The sequence below is a fragment of the Malaclemys terrapin genome, chromosome 15, assembly GCF_027887155.1.
Source record: "Malaclemys terrapin pileata isolate rMalTer1 chromosome 15, rMalTer1.hap1, whole genome shotgun sequence".
NCBI lineage: Eukaryota > Metazoa > Chordata > Testudines > Emydidae > Malaclemys > Malaclemys terrapin.
The window spans coordinates 11,189,774-11,204,688 of NC_071519.1; the positions used below are offsets into that span (position 1 = coordinate 11,189,774).

General features: G+C 49.9%; 1 protein-coding gene and 1 non-coding gene across 2 annotated transcripts; one reads left to right on the forward strand and one right to left on the reverse strand.

Moving 5' to 3' along the window:
* Nucleotides 1-1,568: 1,568 nt before the first annotated feature.
* On the reverse strand, nt 1,569-1,640 carry TRNAG-UCC (transfer RNA glycine (anticodon UCC)). Its single transcript has one exon. It is a non-coding gene; the product is annotated as a tRNA-Gly (tRNA).
* Nucleotides 1,641-8,061: 6,421 nt separating this feature from the next.
* LOC128823065 (uncharacterized) lies at nt 8,062-11,568 on the forward strand. Its single transcript, XM_054005139.1, has 2 exons — nt 8,062-10,156; nt 10,973-11,568. The coding sequence occupies exons 1-2, from the start codon at nt 9,619-9,621 to the stop codon at nt 11,566-11,568; spliced, it is 1,134 nt and encodes a 377-aa protein (XP_053861114.1). The 5' UTR covers nt 8,062-9,618.
* The last annotated feature ends 3,347 nt before the right edge of the window (nt 11,569-14,915 follow it).

Below are 14,915 nucleotides of genomic sequence, written 5' to 3' on the forward strand. Positions count from 1 at the left end.
TAGGCAATGCGGAGCGACAGGTTTCACTCCCTGCACAGCTGGGGATTAGGGAAACAGCATCGACTGGGGGCTGAGGTCTGGGATGGGGCTACATGGGCAGTAGAACGGGAGGCAGGTTGGGACCAAGGAACCAGGAACATTTCAATCCTTAACAACACAAAAGAGAAACGCTCCCGAGTCTCTCCCAGGGAATTAACATTTCTGTGCAGAAAGCTAAAGGTTTGAACAGAAAGGAGTGAAACCAAAGGGCCACACAATGGCGCCAGAAGCCTAGGAATGAAAACCCCCAGGATTTCTGTGTGCCTGGGCTCTGGGAAGGGATTTGGTTCCACTCATTGTATTGCTCTGGCGGGTGACATCCCAGGAATGAGCCGTATCGATGACCATGACACCAGGTGTGAGGAGGCTTTAATCTGATTCCAACGGAATAATGATTTTACACCTGTGTTATTAGCAGCAGCTTCCCAAGGGCAATTCCAACTGGTTCCTCCCAGAGATGGGTGATCAGGGAATCTCTTCGGCTCCCATAGGATGACCAGATAGCAAGTGTGAAAATTCGGGACTGGGGTGGGGGGTAATAGGAGCTCATAAAAAAAGCCCCAAATATCAGGACTATCCCCAGAAAATCAGGACATCTGATCACCCTAGGCTCCGACTGTTAGTGTGGGGGAGGGAGAAAGACAAGAGAACTATCACATGCCCCCACTAGTAATGAACTAATAGATATAAGCTGACCATCAACAACCTTGAAATTAGGTGAAGGTTTCTAACCACCGGAGGAGTGAAGTTACGGAACAGCCTCCCAAGGGGAGCAGTGGGGGCAAAAAACCGAACAGGCTTCAAGACTGAGCTTGATAAGATTATGGACGGGGTGGTGTGATGGGACTGCCTGCAACGGCATGTGGCCAATCTGTGATTGCTAGCAGCAAACATCTCCAACAGCCGGAGATGGGACAATAGGTGGGGAGGGCTCAGAGTTACTGCAGAGAATTCTTTCCCAGGTGTCTGCCCCGTGCGTCTTGTCCGCATGCTCAGGGTCTCACTGATGGCCATATTTGGGGTTGGGAAGGAGTTTTCCCCGTGGGTAGATTGGCAGAGACCCTGGGGGGTTTCGCCTTCCTCTGCAGCATGGGGCATGGGTCACTTGCAGGTTTAAACCAGTGTAAATTGTGGATTCTCTGTAACTTGACAGCCTTAATCCATGATTTCAGGGTGTCAGTAACTCAAGCAGAGGTTGGGGGTCTATTACAGGAGTCGGTGGGTGGGGTCCTTTGGCCTGCAAGGTGCAGGAGGTCGAACTAGATGACCACTCTGGTCCCTTCTACCCTTAAAGGCTCTGAGTCTAAACAGGAGAGGGAAGTAAAGAACACATTTAAAATTAATAAACCAAACATTGTAATATCAGGATGACTCTAACTGCTCACTGTATAGTCCCGCCCCTTTCTTCCACCACTGGGTGTTGAGTGACCTGCTGGGATTTGGGACATTAATTCTCCCATTCCATTGAAAAACCTGATACAATGTGACTGAAATTAAACTAATTCCCAGCCAAGAAAAGGGCACATCCCTGCATTGGCTGGGAATCAAACCCAGGTCAACTGCTTGGAAGGCAGCCATGCTCACCACTATACCACCAATGCCTCTGGCAGGACTTTCTCCCAGGTGCCACTTATGCCAAATGACTCACCCCCACAGAGCGCAGGAGGTGGCTGGACAGGCTGGAGGCAGGCTGTGAGCAGAGACAGGTTCCCAGGATGACAGACAGATGGGAACATGGGATCTACATCCTACCCCAGAGGTGGGCAAACTACGGCCTGCAGGCCACATCCAGCCTGCAGGGCTTTCCTGCTCGGCCCTTGAGCTCCCGGCCAGGCAGGCTCACCCTCCCCCCTCCCCTGCTGTCTCCCCTCCCCCACAGCCTCACCTCGCTGCACTGCCAGCGCTCTGGCACACCACTCCTGCCGGGCAGCAAGACGGCGTGGCTGGTTCCGGCTTGGTAAGGGGGCAGGGAGTGGGGGGGGGGTCCTGGGGAGCAGTCAGGGAACAGGGGGTGGTTGGATGAGGCAGAGGGTCTGGGGGTGGTGGTCAGGGGATGGGGAACCGGGGGGTTGGGAGTCCCGGGGGGGGGCCTATCAGGGGGTGTGGATAGGGGTCGGGGCAGTCAGGGGACAGGGAGCAGGGGTGGTTGAATAGGGGGTGGGATCCCAGGGGGACAGTTAGGGGCGGGGGGTCCCAGAAGGGGACTGTCAGTGACAAGGAGCAGGGGGGATTGGATGGGTTGGGGGTTGTGAGGGTGGCAGTCAGGGGGCAGGAAGTGGGAATGAGTGGATAGGAGGTGGGGATCAGGTGGTTTGGGGATGCACAGCCTTCCTTGCCTGGCCCTCCATACACTTTTGCAACCCTGATGTGGCCCTCAGGCCAAAAGGTTTGCCCACTCCTGTCCTAGCCTGAGGTAGCACCAACCTCATCTCCACCCTCCGAGAAAGGAAATGAAAATCTATGACCATAATGACAAATTTCACCCCAGCAGGCAGGAGACAGCTCCTTTTAAAGCACATTTTGTGCTGGTTCCTGCTACGTACAGAACGGTTTGTCATCATCAGGAGAAACAATCTTTGGGCTCTACCCGGATAAGGAACGATTCAGGCTGTCACTCAAGTGAAGATGGGAGATTATTTTTTTGACAGGGATGCTGACTCATCTTCAGGGTGTTTGTTGGACCCCACAAAAGCTCAAAGCTTTTCACCAAAAGGAGGGAAAGGAAATGGCCACAAGATGGGGCCAGGACATAAGGAAGGTAACACAACCCCATTCTTAGGGGTAAGCCATTCTTTTTTGTCAAGATCCAAAACTGTTGGTCAAGGTCTAGTCGAAGTCCAGACTCCAGAGAAGAAAATAAACAAAAAAATAACAATAATGCTAATAAGGAAATAAATAGATGTTGGGGGTCCATTAAAAAGCGATTTGGCCTGCCGTCTGGCTATTGATGACCCCGCATTGACTCTGACAGGTGATTGATCTCCACTCTCTTGGATTTGAAGAGCTGGTTAGTTTTACCCATGATATCCCACCAGGCTGACCAAGCCATGTTATCTATGGTGACACTAGGATTGAAGGATTATATCACATTATAAAAAATTGTAAATAAAGATGTCATCAGAACTTGAGCGTTCTGCAATGAAAGGCTGGTTTCCCCCAGTTGAGTCCCAAATGCTCTCCTAGAAATGCCCTCAGGACCCCTACATTCCCCAGCAGGAGTGAAAGGAGAAACCCCCAGCTCTGCACTTAGCTCCAGGCTGATTTATTGGGGAACGGGGGAGAAATTATTCTTTGGTGCCGAGCAGGGAGCCAGGGCCGTTCTCTGAGAATCAAGGTGCCCAGCCTGACCCAGCTGCTTCATTGCCCCCTGGGCCCTGCAGGCTCAGACCGTCCCTGAGGCCAGGCAGCTGCTTGGGGAGCTCTCCTGGTGTTGCTGGCCATGCCTGGATATCCCACTCTCAGGGCCTGAGTTCAGCCATCAGCAAAGGCAGCAGCTTTGCTCCCTATGTCTAAACAGAGCTCCCAGGCAGTGGTTCTCAACCAGGGGTCCCAAGTTGAGGGGACAGAAAACAGATTTTGGGAGGGGGGCACCAAAATAACCCAGAAAGCAGGGCCGGCATTAGACTCACGGGGCTTGGGGCAGAAAGCTGAAATCTGAGCCCAACTAGCTGGGGCTGAATTCAAAGCAACTTAACTTTGTGGGGGCCCCTGTGTTGTTCCCGGGGCTCCAGGCCCCCATCCCAGCACAGACGGGGCAGTAACTTCACCTTACCCCTTTGTGACTCCCAGGGACCCTGCAGGGAAAGCAGCTCCATGCTGGGCCCTAGGGCCCCCCAAAGCACTTGGGGAGACGGGGCAGTAAACCTCATGTCAGGGGGCTCCTGCTGCCTGGAGGTGACTCTATCCTCACAGCCCCTCCCCCTCACAGAGACAATGCATAGCCCTCCCCCTCATAGCCCCTCCCCTCAAACTGACACATTCCAATGGACCCTCCCCATCACAGCCCCTCCTCCTCACACATAGAGGTACTTGTTTGCTGCACCCTGACATTACAAACCCAGGGGTGAGATTTTATGGCTGTAGAATTCTCCCAACCACATATTAACTTCCCCATCCCCCCCCAGTGCAAGGACTCCCCAAGCTAGTTGAGCCCATACATGGGGTCACTCTTTTCATCACACCAAACAGCTCCCTTTGAGCAACGACCCTTTGAGGCCAACAAGAAACCTTCTAGTTTGGGCTCATTCATGCACCACATTTATCAGTTGTCCTGGGCTCGTTGCCCGTGACCTGCACATCTGACGTGGCGGTCAGGCGTGAGACCCTTTGATCCCTGCCTCGCCTACAATCCTGTTTCTCAAAATCAAACCCAACACCAGAAACTTGTTGCAGCTTATGCAGCCCCATAGAGCATTCAGAGACACAAAGAGAAGATCCATAGGTGACCTTGGCAAACCCCATAAGAACAGCCAGACTGGGTCAGACCAAAGGTCCATCTAGCCCAGTATCCTGTCCTCTGACAGTGGCCAATGCCGGGTGCCCCAGAGGGAACTAACAAAACAGGCTTCCTGGGAGATCTATCCCCTTCCACCACAACAGCAGGCAGGTAAAAGAGGGGGGAAAGTCCCAGGAACCCTTCCTCTTTTTCTCCACAGCCACTGCCCATCAGCAGGGTTCCCCCTTCTCTTCCCTCCTAGGCCTCAGTGCGACTAAATCTCCACACCTAGACAGCTGGCCCATCCGCTGCACCCTGATCCCCCATGTCTGAGCCTCCCTGCCAAAGTTCTGCACCTGGCTCCATAGAATTAAGACTCACACCTCGCTGGGGACTTGACTTCTTGTGCCTAGAATGTCTCCGTCCCCTCAGTAGATGACCTGAGAAACAGTGTCCGCCTTTTCCAAAGACATGGATTCAGAGTCCCGAGTGCTGACTGTTACACCACTGAGCCAGCTTGTGCTGTTTTCTCTGGACATCTGTGACCCTCATGGGGCTGGCTTGTGTAAGGGAACTGTTGGCCCCTTACTAAAACTTAGTGGGGTTTTTTGGTTGGCTGGTTCCCAGTACCAAAAGGAAGGGGAAGGGCCAATGGGAAATCAGGACCCTGAGACTGACAGTCCCCAGGGGCAATGGGGAGAGGCCAAAGCTCCAGCTCACCCTGACAGTCTAATGAGGGGGTGTGACGTGGTGCAGTCTATATGGTTTTATAAAAATATAAGTGAATATAATGTAACTGGAATATGCTTCATGCAGAAAGTCTCTTGTAAGGTATCATTACAAAGCTTATAATCTACTGAGTGTGATCATCCCATTTGTATAAATGTACCACTCTTGTATCTAAAACTAGAAATATGAAATATAACTCTGAGGGCCTATTGTAATTATGTAAAGTGTGGGCCATTAATGATGGTTTGGAATCTTGATGACTCCCATTAACAAGGACCATTGTCTGCAGATGGCGGTGTTTACCTGTTAGTCTTCCTGTATATGTGTGTGCTGACAAGTGGGCAATGAAGTCTTGCAGTGACATGTGATCATGTCACCTGAACTGGAATCCATCTTTAGCCTGGTGCTTTTCCAGTGGGGGTGGAAACCCAGAGGGACAAAGGGTTCCCGCCTTATGCAAAAGATATATAAAGGAGTGGAAGAGAACAGAGAGAGAACATCATGAAGAATCCCCTAGCTATCACCTGAGCTGCAACAAGAGCTGTACCAGGGGAAAGAATTGTGCCCAGGCCTGGAAGGTGTCCAGTCTGAGAAAAAACTTATTGAAGCATCTCTGAGGATGAGATTATCTGTATGCAGTTTGATTAGACATAGATTTGCGCATTTTATTTTATTTTACTTGGTGACTTACTTTGTTCTGTCTGTTACTACTTGGAACCACTTAAATCCTACTGTCTGTATTTAATAAAATCACTTTTTATTTAGTAATTTACTCAGAATATGTATTAATACCTGGGGGAGCAAACAACTGTGCATATCTCTCTATCAGTGTTATAGAGGGTGAACAAATTGAGTTTGCCCTGCATAAGCTTTATGCAGGGTAAAACAGATTTATCTGGCTTTAGACCCCATTGGGAGTTGGGCATCTGAGTGCTAGAGACAAGCACACTTCTGTGAGCTTATTTCAGATAAACTTGCAGCTTTGGGACAGACCCTGGGTCTGTGTCTGGAGCCAGACGGGAGTGTCTGGCTCAGCAAGACAGGGTGCTGGAGTCCTGAGCTGACAGGGAAAACAGAAGCAGGGGTAGTCTTTGCACATCGGGTGGCAGCTCCCAAGGGGGTTTCTGTGATCCAACCCGTCACAGGGGGTCACCAGGCCAGGGGGTCCCATTCTCCATGTGAGCTGGAACTACCTGGGCCAGAGTGGGGCCGAGATAAGGAGAGAGCAAGAGCTGAAGAAAAGCCTGGGAACAGAGCTGTGCAGGTGTGCTGGCAGTTACTCATATGTAAGAGATCATAAAAAACTGTGATCTGCTGTAATTTGCCACCAGTAGCAGCTACTGTGATACCTATGGTTCTTCGTATTTGCTAACTTGTCCTAATTTGGTACTTCTCGCCTTTCCCACCTTCTGGTACAGAGGTAGCGAATTGATACCAATAGTAGTTACTGATACCTACGCTTGTTCTTATTTGATGACTTGTCCTAATTTGCTAAAACGTGATAGTGGTGGGGGATGGAAGCATAAAGGCTTCAGCTTCCAAATATAAAAATTGCCTCTTTATATAGGATTGTAACAATAGAGTGAGGTCATTTAAACATCATTTATTTTGCAGCTTCATTTACTGTGTTCAATATGTAGCATCCTGACACTGATACTTCTGCCCAAGTGACCTGTGGGTTGGATTCATTTTAGTGGGACAAGTGGAGGATAATTTAAATGTTTAATTTCCGTAGTGTTCGCATTCAACATACTTCTATGCTGGTGTGATTTATCCCCATTACAGTTCTATTTTATTTATTACAAGAGCACAAGTCAGCCACAGAAGTGACACAGTACCCCTACCGAGACTAGGCTGACATAACTTGAATTAACATAGGCTTGTAGTGTAGATATGGGCTAAGGTATGTGAAAGGTTTGGGAGAGGTAACAAGAGAAGTATGAGGGTAGACCAAGATTCATGCAGGTGTTTAGCTCCAGCTTTTGTGGAAGTGGCCTTATGGCACCATAGAATATATCATAGAATATCAGGCTTGGAAGGGACCTCAGGAGCTCATCTAGTCCAACCCCCTGCTCAAAGCCCTAAAGGCTCAGGCTCAAAGAGGCACATAAGAACAAAATATCATGTATTTAATTAAAGTTTCTTGACCTCAGGGTGTATAACTCATGTTTTTAGAATTTTTGGGGTTGTCAAGCCCTCTTGGGGTTGTAGATGTGTGCTCATTATGTTTTGAAGGACAAAACTATAAATGGGTTTAACAAAGAATTAGATCAGTCCCTCAGGCTAGGTGCATGAGGTATTAGCCAAGAGAACCAGGAATGCATCCCCATGCTCTGGGTGTCCCTAAACCTCTGACTGCCAGGATAGGTCACTCAGTGATCACCTGTTTTGTTCATTCCCTCAGAAGCACCTGGCGCTGGCCGCTGTCAGAAGACAGGATCCTGTACTAGATGGACTATTCGTCTGATCCACTACAGAAGTTCTAATGTTCAGCAAAAATTACAATCGATTTTTGCCTTTGACAAGGATGTTACATGAGAGACTATACAGCCTTTATGCAATATTTGTGGATCAAGTTCTACACACAAGCAATGGCATGTGGAAAAAAATAAGGGCTGGATTGAGAGGCAAAATAGCAGTTGCAAAAGACAAACACCATTGGTGGATTGAACAAAAAATTTTTTTTGAGACCAGCCCAGAAATTCAGTCAGGCTGGAAGTCAGATGATCCAGCAGAATCAACATTTTCTCTAAAAAGAAGAAGAAAAAGTTTGAATTAAAAATTCCAAATTAGAAATCACAGTACAAAAATAGAGCAAGTGCAATACCAGAAACACAGATGTCAATGCTAAAACTAGCGATTTCTTACTGCTGCATATTTTTGAGGAGGACTTGTTGGTAAAATATAAATGAAATAGCACAATGACCTGCATCTGCACAATAACAAAACTAAATGACGAAGTGATAAAAGTAATTCAGGGAATCGCAGCAGCAGATAAGACAAATTGGTGAAATTCTGTGAGACTTTATGCAGCCAGATACACTGATAAGGGATTCTTTGGTTCTATAAACTATTTCACTGAATGAAGTATCAGGGGGTAGCCATGTTAGTCTGGATCTGTAAAAAGTGACAAAGAGTCCTGAGGCACCTTATAGACTAACAGCCGGATTGGAGCATAACCTTTCATGAGTGAATGCCCAGTTCATCATCTCACGAAGTGGGTATTCACCCACGATAGCTTATGCTCCAATATAATTGAATCAAGTCTCCTACAGCACCTCCATCTCTGCTCCTCCTCCTGCCTCTGTGTTTCCCAGAGCTGCTGCAGGGACTGACCCGCACCCAGGCTCTCGCTCCTATTAGCACTTGCAGGGACCAATCCAACTACGGGAGAGTGAGCGGCCATGGGAGCAGGAAAGTGACCAAGTCTCCCTGCCAGAGGGTTGGGGAAGGGAGAAGAAAGGGAGAGTGAAGAGACTGAAAGGGATTAAGGAGAAATGTGGGGAAAGCAGTGCCCAGCTCTTTTCTCCTGCATCACCCTTGAGTAGATTGCTCCTGAGCTCTGGGTAAATATCCCCCTATGTCCAGGGTCTCCCAGATCCCCCTGACTCCCCAGGGAATGAACATAGGGGTCTCCTTCCTGCCAGGTGTGATTACAAGCAGCTGTAGGCATTACCCTCATGCCAGGATTTGAGACAGACAGCACAGCTTGGGAATATGCCTCTGTATATACAGTTCAGTGTGACAATCACCACCCCAGGAGGTGTTTGTTCTCTACTCCTGCTGGATGGGCACAGAATGGGGCAACAAAAGGCTTGTCAGTTTCTGCGGCTGCACATTCCTTAACTTAGGACAGTATGAAATGAAGAAAATGGAGATTGAATTAAAGGGAAATCTACAAATAAAATTTCCAGACCCTGTTGCTTATTGAAAGAAATGACTCAATAGCCCAGTTACATGTTTTATTAACACGAACAAATAAATCCAAGAGCACACATCACTAAGGCTAAATGACTATAGACACCACTCAGGCCTGGTCTACACTATGGGTTTAGGTCGACTTTAGCAGCGTTAAATCGAATTAAGCCTGGACACGTCCACACGACGAAGCCCTTTCTTTCGACTTAAAGGGTCCTTTAAACTGGTTTCTTTACACCACCTCTGACGAGGGGATTAGCAATAAAACCGGCCTTTGCGGGTCGGAATTGGGGTAGTGTGGACGGAATTCGACATTATTGGCCTCTGGGAGCTATCCCACAGTGCTTCATTGTGACTGCTCTGGACAGCACTCTCAACTCAGATGCACTGACCAGGTAGACAGGAAAAGACCTGTGAACATTTGAATTTCATTTCCTGTTTGCTCAGCATGGAGAGCACAGGTGACCACACAGAGCTCATCAGCACAGGTAACCGTGATGGAGTCCCAGGATCGCAAAAGAGCTCCAGCATGGACCGAACGGGAGGTACGGGATCTGCTCGCCATATGGGGAGATGAATCAGTGCTAGCTGAACTCCGTAGCAGTAAAAGAAATGGCAAAGTATTAGAAAAGGTCTCCAAGGCCATGAAGGACCGAGGCCATAACAGGGACACACTGCAGTGCCGCGTGAAAATTAAGGAGCTACGGCAACCTTACCACAAAGCCAGAGAAGCAAATGGAAGGTCCGGGGCAGAGCCACAAACTTGCCGCTTCTACGCGGAGCTGCATGCCATTCTAGGGGGTGCAGCCACCACTACCCCAACCCTGTGCTATGACTCTCTCACTGGAGAAACACACAGGGAAGACGGTTTGGGGAACGAGGAAGATGAGGATGGAAGTACTGTAGGTAGCTCACAGCAGCAAGGAAGCGGAGAAACCAGTTTCCCCAACAGCCAGGATCTGTTTGTTACCCTGGACCTGGAACCAGTAACCCCCGAACTCACCCAAGACCCTCAGGGCACACAGGAGACCTCTGGTGTGTGTACCTTTGTAAATATTTGTAAACATTACACATGGTTTAAAAGCAAGCGTGTTTAATTATTAATTTGCCCTGGCAATCGCGGCCAGTACATCTACTGGAAAAGTCTGTTAACGTGTATGGGGATGGAGCAGAAATCCTCCAGGGACATGTCCAGAAAGCTCTCCTTTATGTACTCCCAAAGCCTTTGCAAAAGGTTTCTGGGGAGGGCTGCCTTATCCCGTCCGCCATGGTAGGACACTTTACCACGCCAGGCCAGTAGCACATAATCTGGAATCATTGCATAACAAAGCATGGCAGCATATGGTCCCGGTGTTTGCTGGCATGCAGACAATATCCATTCCTTATCTCTCTCTGTTATCCTCAGGAGAGTGATATCATTCACGGTCACCTGGTTGAAATGGGGTGATTTTATTAAGGGGACATTCAGAGGCGCCCGTTCCTGCTCTTCTGAACAGAAATGTTCCCCGCTGTTAACCACGCAGTGGAGGGGAGGGGTGAAGTGATCATTCCAGAGAATCGTGTGTGTGGGTGGCTTACTTGGGTTTGTGCCGCATGTTAACTGGGAAACCGCAGCCCCTCCTTTTACATTGAAAAACCCATTTTAAATGGCCAACCCAATTCATCCTTGATATGGGAAATGCGCTGCTGTTTGAAACCTTTCCCGCATGTTAAGAAGGTTAAAAAAGCCAAAACACTGTGGCCTACCATGGCTGCCTGCAAGCCGAAATATGCGACCCTGTAATGAAAGAGTGTACCCATTGTTCTCTAAAATGTGTCTTTTTTAACCACCTCTCCCTTCTCCTCAACCAGCTGCAAATGTTTCTCCTTCGCAGAGGCTAGTGAACATTAGAAAGAGAAAACGTAGGACGAGGGACGATATGTTCACAGAACTGCAGATGTCCTCCCACGCTGATAGAGCACAGCAGAATGCGTGGAGGCAGTCAATGTCGGACATGAGAGAAGCACAATATGAACGAGAGGAGAGGTGGCGGAATGAATGGCGGGCTGAAAAGAGCAAGTGGCGGGCTGAAGACGATAGGTGGCGTCAGCTTGCAGACAGACGGCAAGAGTCAATGCTCCGTCTGCTGGAGCATCAAACTGATATGCTTGAGCGTATGGTTGAGCTGCAGGAAAGGCAGCAGGAGCAGAGACCGCTGCTACAGCCCCTGTTTAACCAACAGCCCTCCTCCCGAAGTTCCATAGCCTCCTCACCAAGACGCCCAAGAACACCGTGGGGGGGCCTCCGTCCACCAGTCACTGCACCCCAGATGATCGCCCAAGCATCAGAAGGCTGGCCTTCAATAAGACTTAACGTTTTAAAATGCAGTGTGTCCTTTTTCATCCCTCCTCCCCCACCCATCCCAGGCTACCTTGGCAATTATCCCCCTACTTCTGTGAGGAACTAATAAAGAATGCATGAATGTGAAAAAACAATGACTTTATTGCCTCTGCAAGCGGTGCTCGAATTGGGGAAGGTAGGGTGGGGTGGGGTGGTTGGTTTACAGGGAAGTAGAGTGAACCGGGTCGGGGGGGGGGTTGGAGGGTTCATCAAGGAGAAACAAACAGAAGTTTCACACCGTAGCCTGGCCAGTCACAAAACTCGTTTTCAAAGCTTCTCTGATGCGCACCGCGCCCTGCTGTGCTCCTCTAACCGCCCTGGTGTCTGGCTGCGTGTAATCAGCGGCCAGGCGAGTTGCCTCAACCTCCCACCCCGCCATAAATGTCTCCCCCTTACTCTCACAGATATTGTGGAGTGCACAGCAAGCAGCAATAACAATGGGGATATTCTTTTCGCTGAGGTCTGAGCTAGTCAGTAAGCTGCGCCAGCGCGCTTTTAAACGTCCAAATGCACATTCCACCACCATTCGGCACTTGCTCAGCCTGTAGTTGAACAGGTCCTGACTACTGTCCAGGCTGCCTGTGTATGGCTTCATGAGCCATGGCATTAAGGGGTAGGCTGGGTTCCCAAGGATCACGATAGGCATTTCAACATCCCCAACGGTTACTTTCTGGTCCGGGAAGAAAGTCCCTTCCTCCAGCTTTCGAAACAGAGCAGAGTTCCTGAAGACGCGAGCATCATGTAGCTTTCCCGGCCATCCCACGTTGATGTTGGTGAAACGTCCCTTGTGATCCACCAGGGCTTGCAGCAGCATTGAAAAGTACCCCTTGCGGTTTACGTAGTCGGTGGCTTGGTGCTCCGGTGACAAGATAGGGATATGGGTTCCGTCTATGGCCCCGCCACAGTTTGGGAATCCCATTTCAGCAAAACCATTCACTATTGACTGCACGTTGCCCAGAGTCACTACCCTTGATATCACCAGGTCTTTCATTGCCCTGGCAAATTGGATCACAGCAGCCCCCACCGTAGATTTGCCCACTCCAAATTGATTCCCGACTGACCGGTAGCTGTCTGGCGTTGCAAGCTTCCACAGGGCTATCGCCACTGGCTTCTCAACTGTGAGGGCTGCTCTCATCTTGGTATCCTGGCGTTTTAAGGCAGGGGAAAGCAAATCACAAAGTTCCATGAAAGTGGCCTTACGCATGCGAAAGTTTCGCAGCCACTGGGAATCGTCCCATACCTGCAGCACGATGCGGTCCCACCAGTCTGTGCTTGTTTCCCGGGCCCAGAATCGGTGTTCCACGCCATGAACCTGCCCCAGTGACACGATTTCCACATTGCTGGGGCCTGTGCCTTGTGAGAGGTCTATGTCCATGTCAATTTCCTCATCACTCTCTTCACCGCGCTGCAATCGCCTCCTCGGCTGGTCCGGGTTTCGCCTTGGCATGTCCTGGCTCTGCATATACTCCAGGACAATGCGCGTGGTGTTCATAGTGCTCATAATTGCCGCGGTGATCTGAGCGGGCTCCATGATCCCAGTGCTAGCTATGGCGCCTGGTCAGAAAAAAGGTGCGAAACTAGTATCTGATGGACCAGGATAAGGAGGGAGGGCGGGAGGGCGGGAGGGAGGGCCGAGTGACGACATGGCGTACAGGTACAGGAACAGGGAATTAAAATCAAAAAAGGTGGCTGTGCATCAGGGAGAAACACAAACAACTGTCACACAGAATGGTCTCCCCAAAGATTAAACTGAAAACCCTGGGCTTAGCAGGCCGTTGATTTCACGGAGGAAGGGGAAGCAAATGAATACAGAACAAATCTATTTTTTACATCTTAAGCTGGCAGCCGACGGTGCAGTACGATGACGATGTTTACCAATCGTAATATACTATCGTCTACCAAAAGGCAAGGGGCTGCTGCTGTGTAGCAATGCAGCCCCATGTCTGCCAGCCCCACGTCTGCCAGCCCCGAGCATCACCCTCGGCCTCTTCTGGGTGCTGAGCAGACAATACTGGGCAATTGGCAGAAAATAGTATACTACGACTGGCAGCCATCATCATCGAGACAGTAGCATGTCTGCCCAGGTGCCCATGATTGACAGCCACACCAGTACGACGACGATGGGTACCAGTCATAATATACCATCGCCTGGCAAGGGGCTGGTGCAATGCAGCCCTACGGCTGCTGGCCCCACGACTATCACTCATGCTACACCATCTACCGCCAAAAGGCAGTTAGCAGCTGCTGCTGTGTAGCAATGCAGTCCCACGTCTGCCGGCACCCAGAGGACATATGGTGACGGTGAGCTCAGCTGAGCTGAGCGGGCTCCATGCTTGCCGTGGTATGTTGTCTGCACAGGTAACCCAGGTAAAAAGGTGCGAATCTATTGTCTGCCGTTGCTGTGACGGGGGGGGAGGGGCCTGACGACAGGTACCCAGAACCTCCCGCGACACTGTTTTGTATCATCCGGGCATTGGGATCTCAACCCAGAATTCAAAAAAAAGGCGCGAAAGTATCTGACAGACTAGGGGAAGGAGGGAGGGTGGGCTGAGTGACGACATGGCGTACAGGTACAGGGAATTAAAATCAAGAAAGGTGGCTGTGCATCAGGGAGAAACACAAACAACTGTCACACAGAATGGTCCCCCCAAAGATTAAACTGAAAACCCTGGGCTTAGCAGGCCGTTGATTTGACGGAGGGAGGGGGAAGCAAATGAATACAGAGCACATCTATTTTTTACATCTTAAGACGATGGTGCAGCGTGACTGATAGCCCTCGGCATCTTTCTGGGTGCTTGGCAGCAAATACTGGGCGCTTGGCAGTTAGTGTATTACGATGGCCTTCAGGCCTATTGCACGATCTGCTCCTCAGGGAAGACTCTGCTAATGTGCGATGAGCCACCTTGTAATAGGACGCTTACCAGTCGTAATACACCATCTACTGCCAAAAGGCAAGGGGCTGGTGCAATGCAGCCCCACAGCTGCCAGCACCCAGATCGCCGATGAAGGCTACCAGTCTACTGCACCGTCTACCGCCAAAAGGCAGTTAGCAGCAGCTGCTGCTGTGTAGCAATGCAGTCCCACGTCTGCCGGCACCCAGAGGACATATGGTGACGGTGAGCTGAGCGGGCTCCATGCTTGCCGTGGTATGTTGTCTGCACAGGTAACCCAGGTAAAAAGGCGCTAATGAAGGGAGGGTCTTCTCCAAGACTGTGGCTTCCAGACTGGCCCTTATGTCCCTCCCCTGCCCCTCCCATGATGGCAGAGTAGTGCAGGAAAGTTACCCTTAATGGGGCAAGAAAAAAAGCAGCTCTGCCAAAGAACTGGATTGCCCTGTATCTCCATGAGAGTTTCGTGTAGATATCTAGCGCAGATTCCCATGAAGTGAGGGAGTCAATCAACACCCTGTTCCGC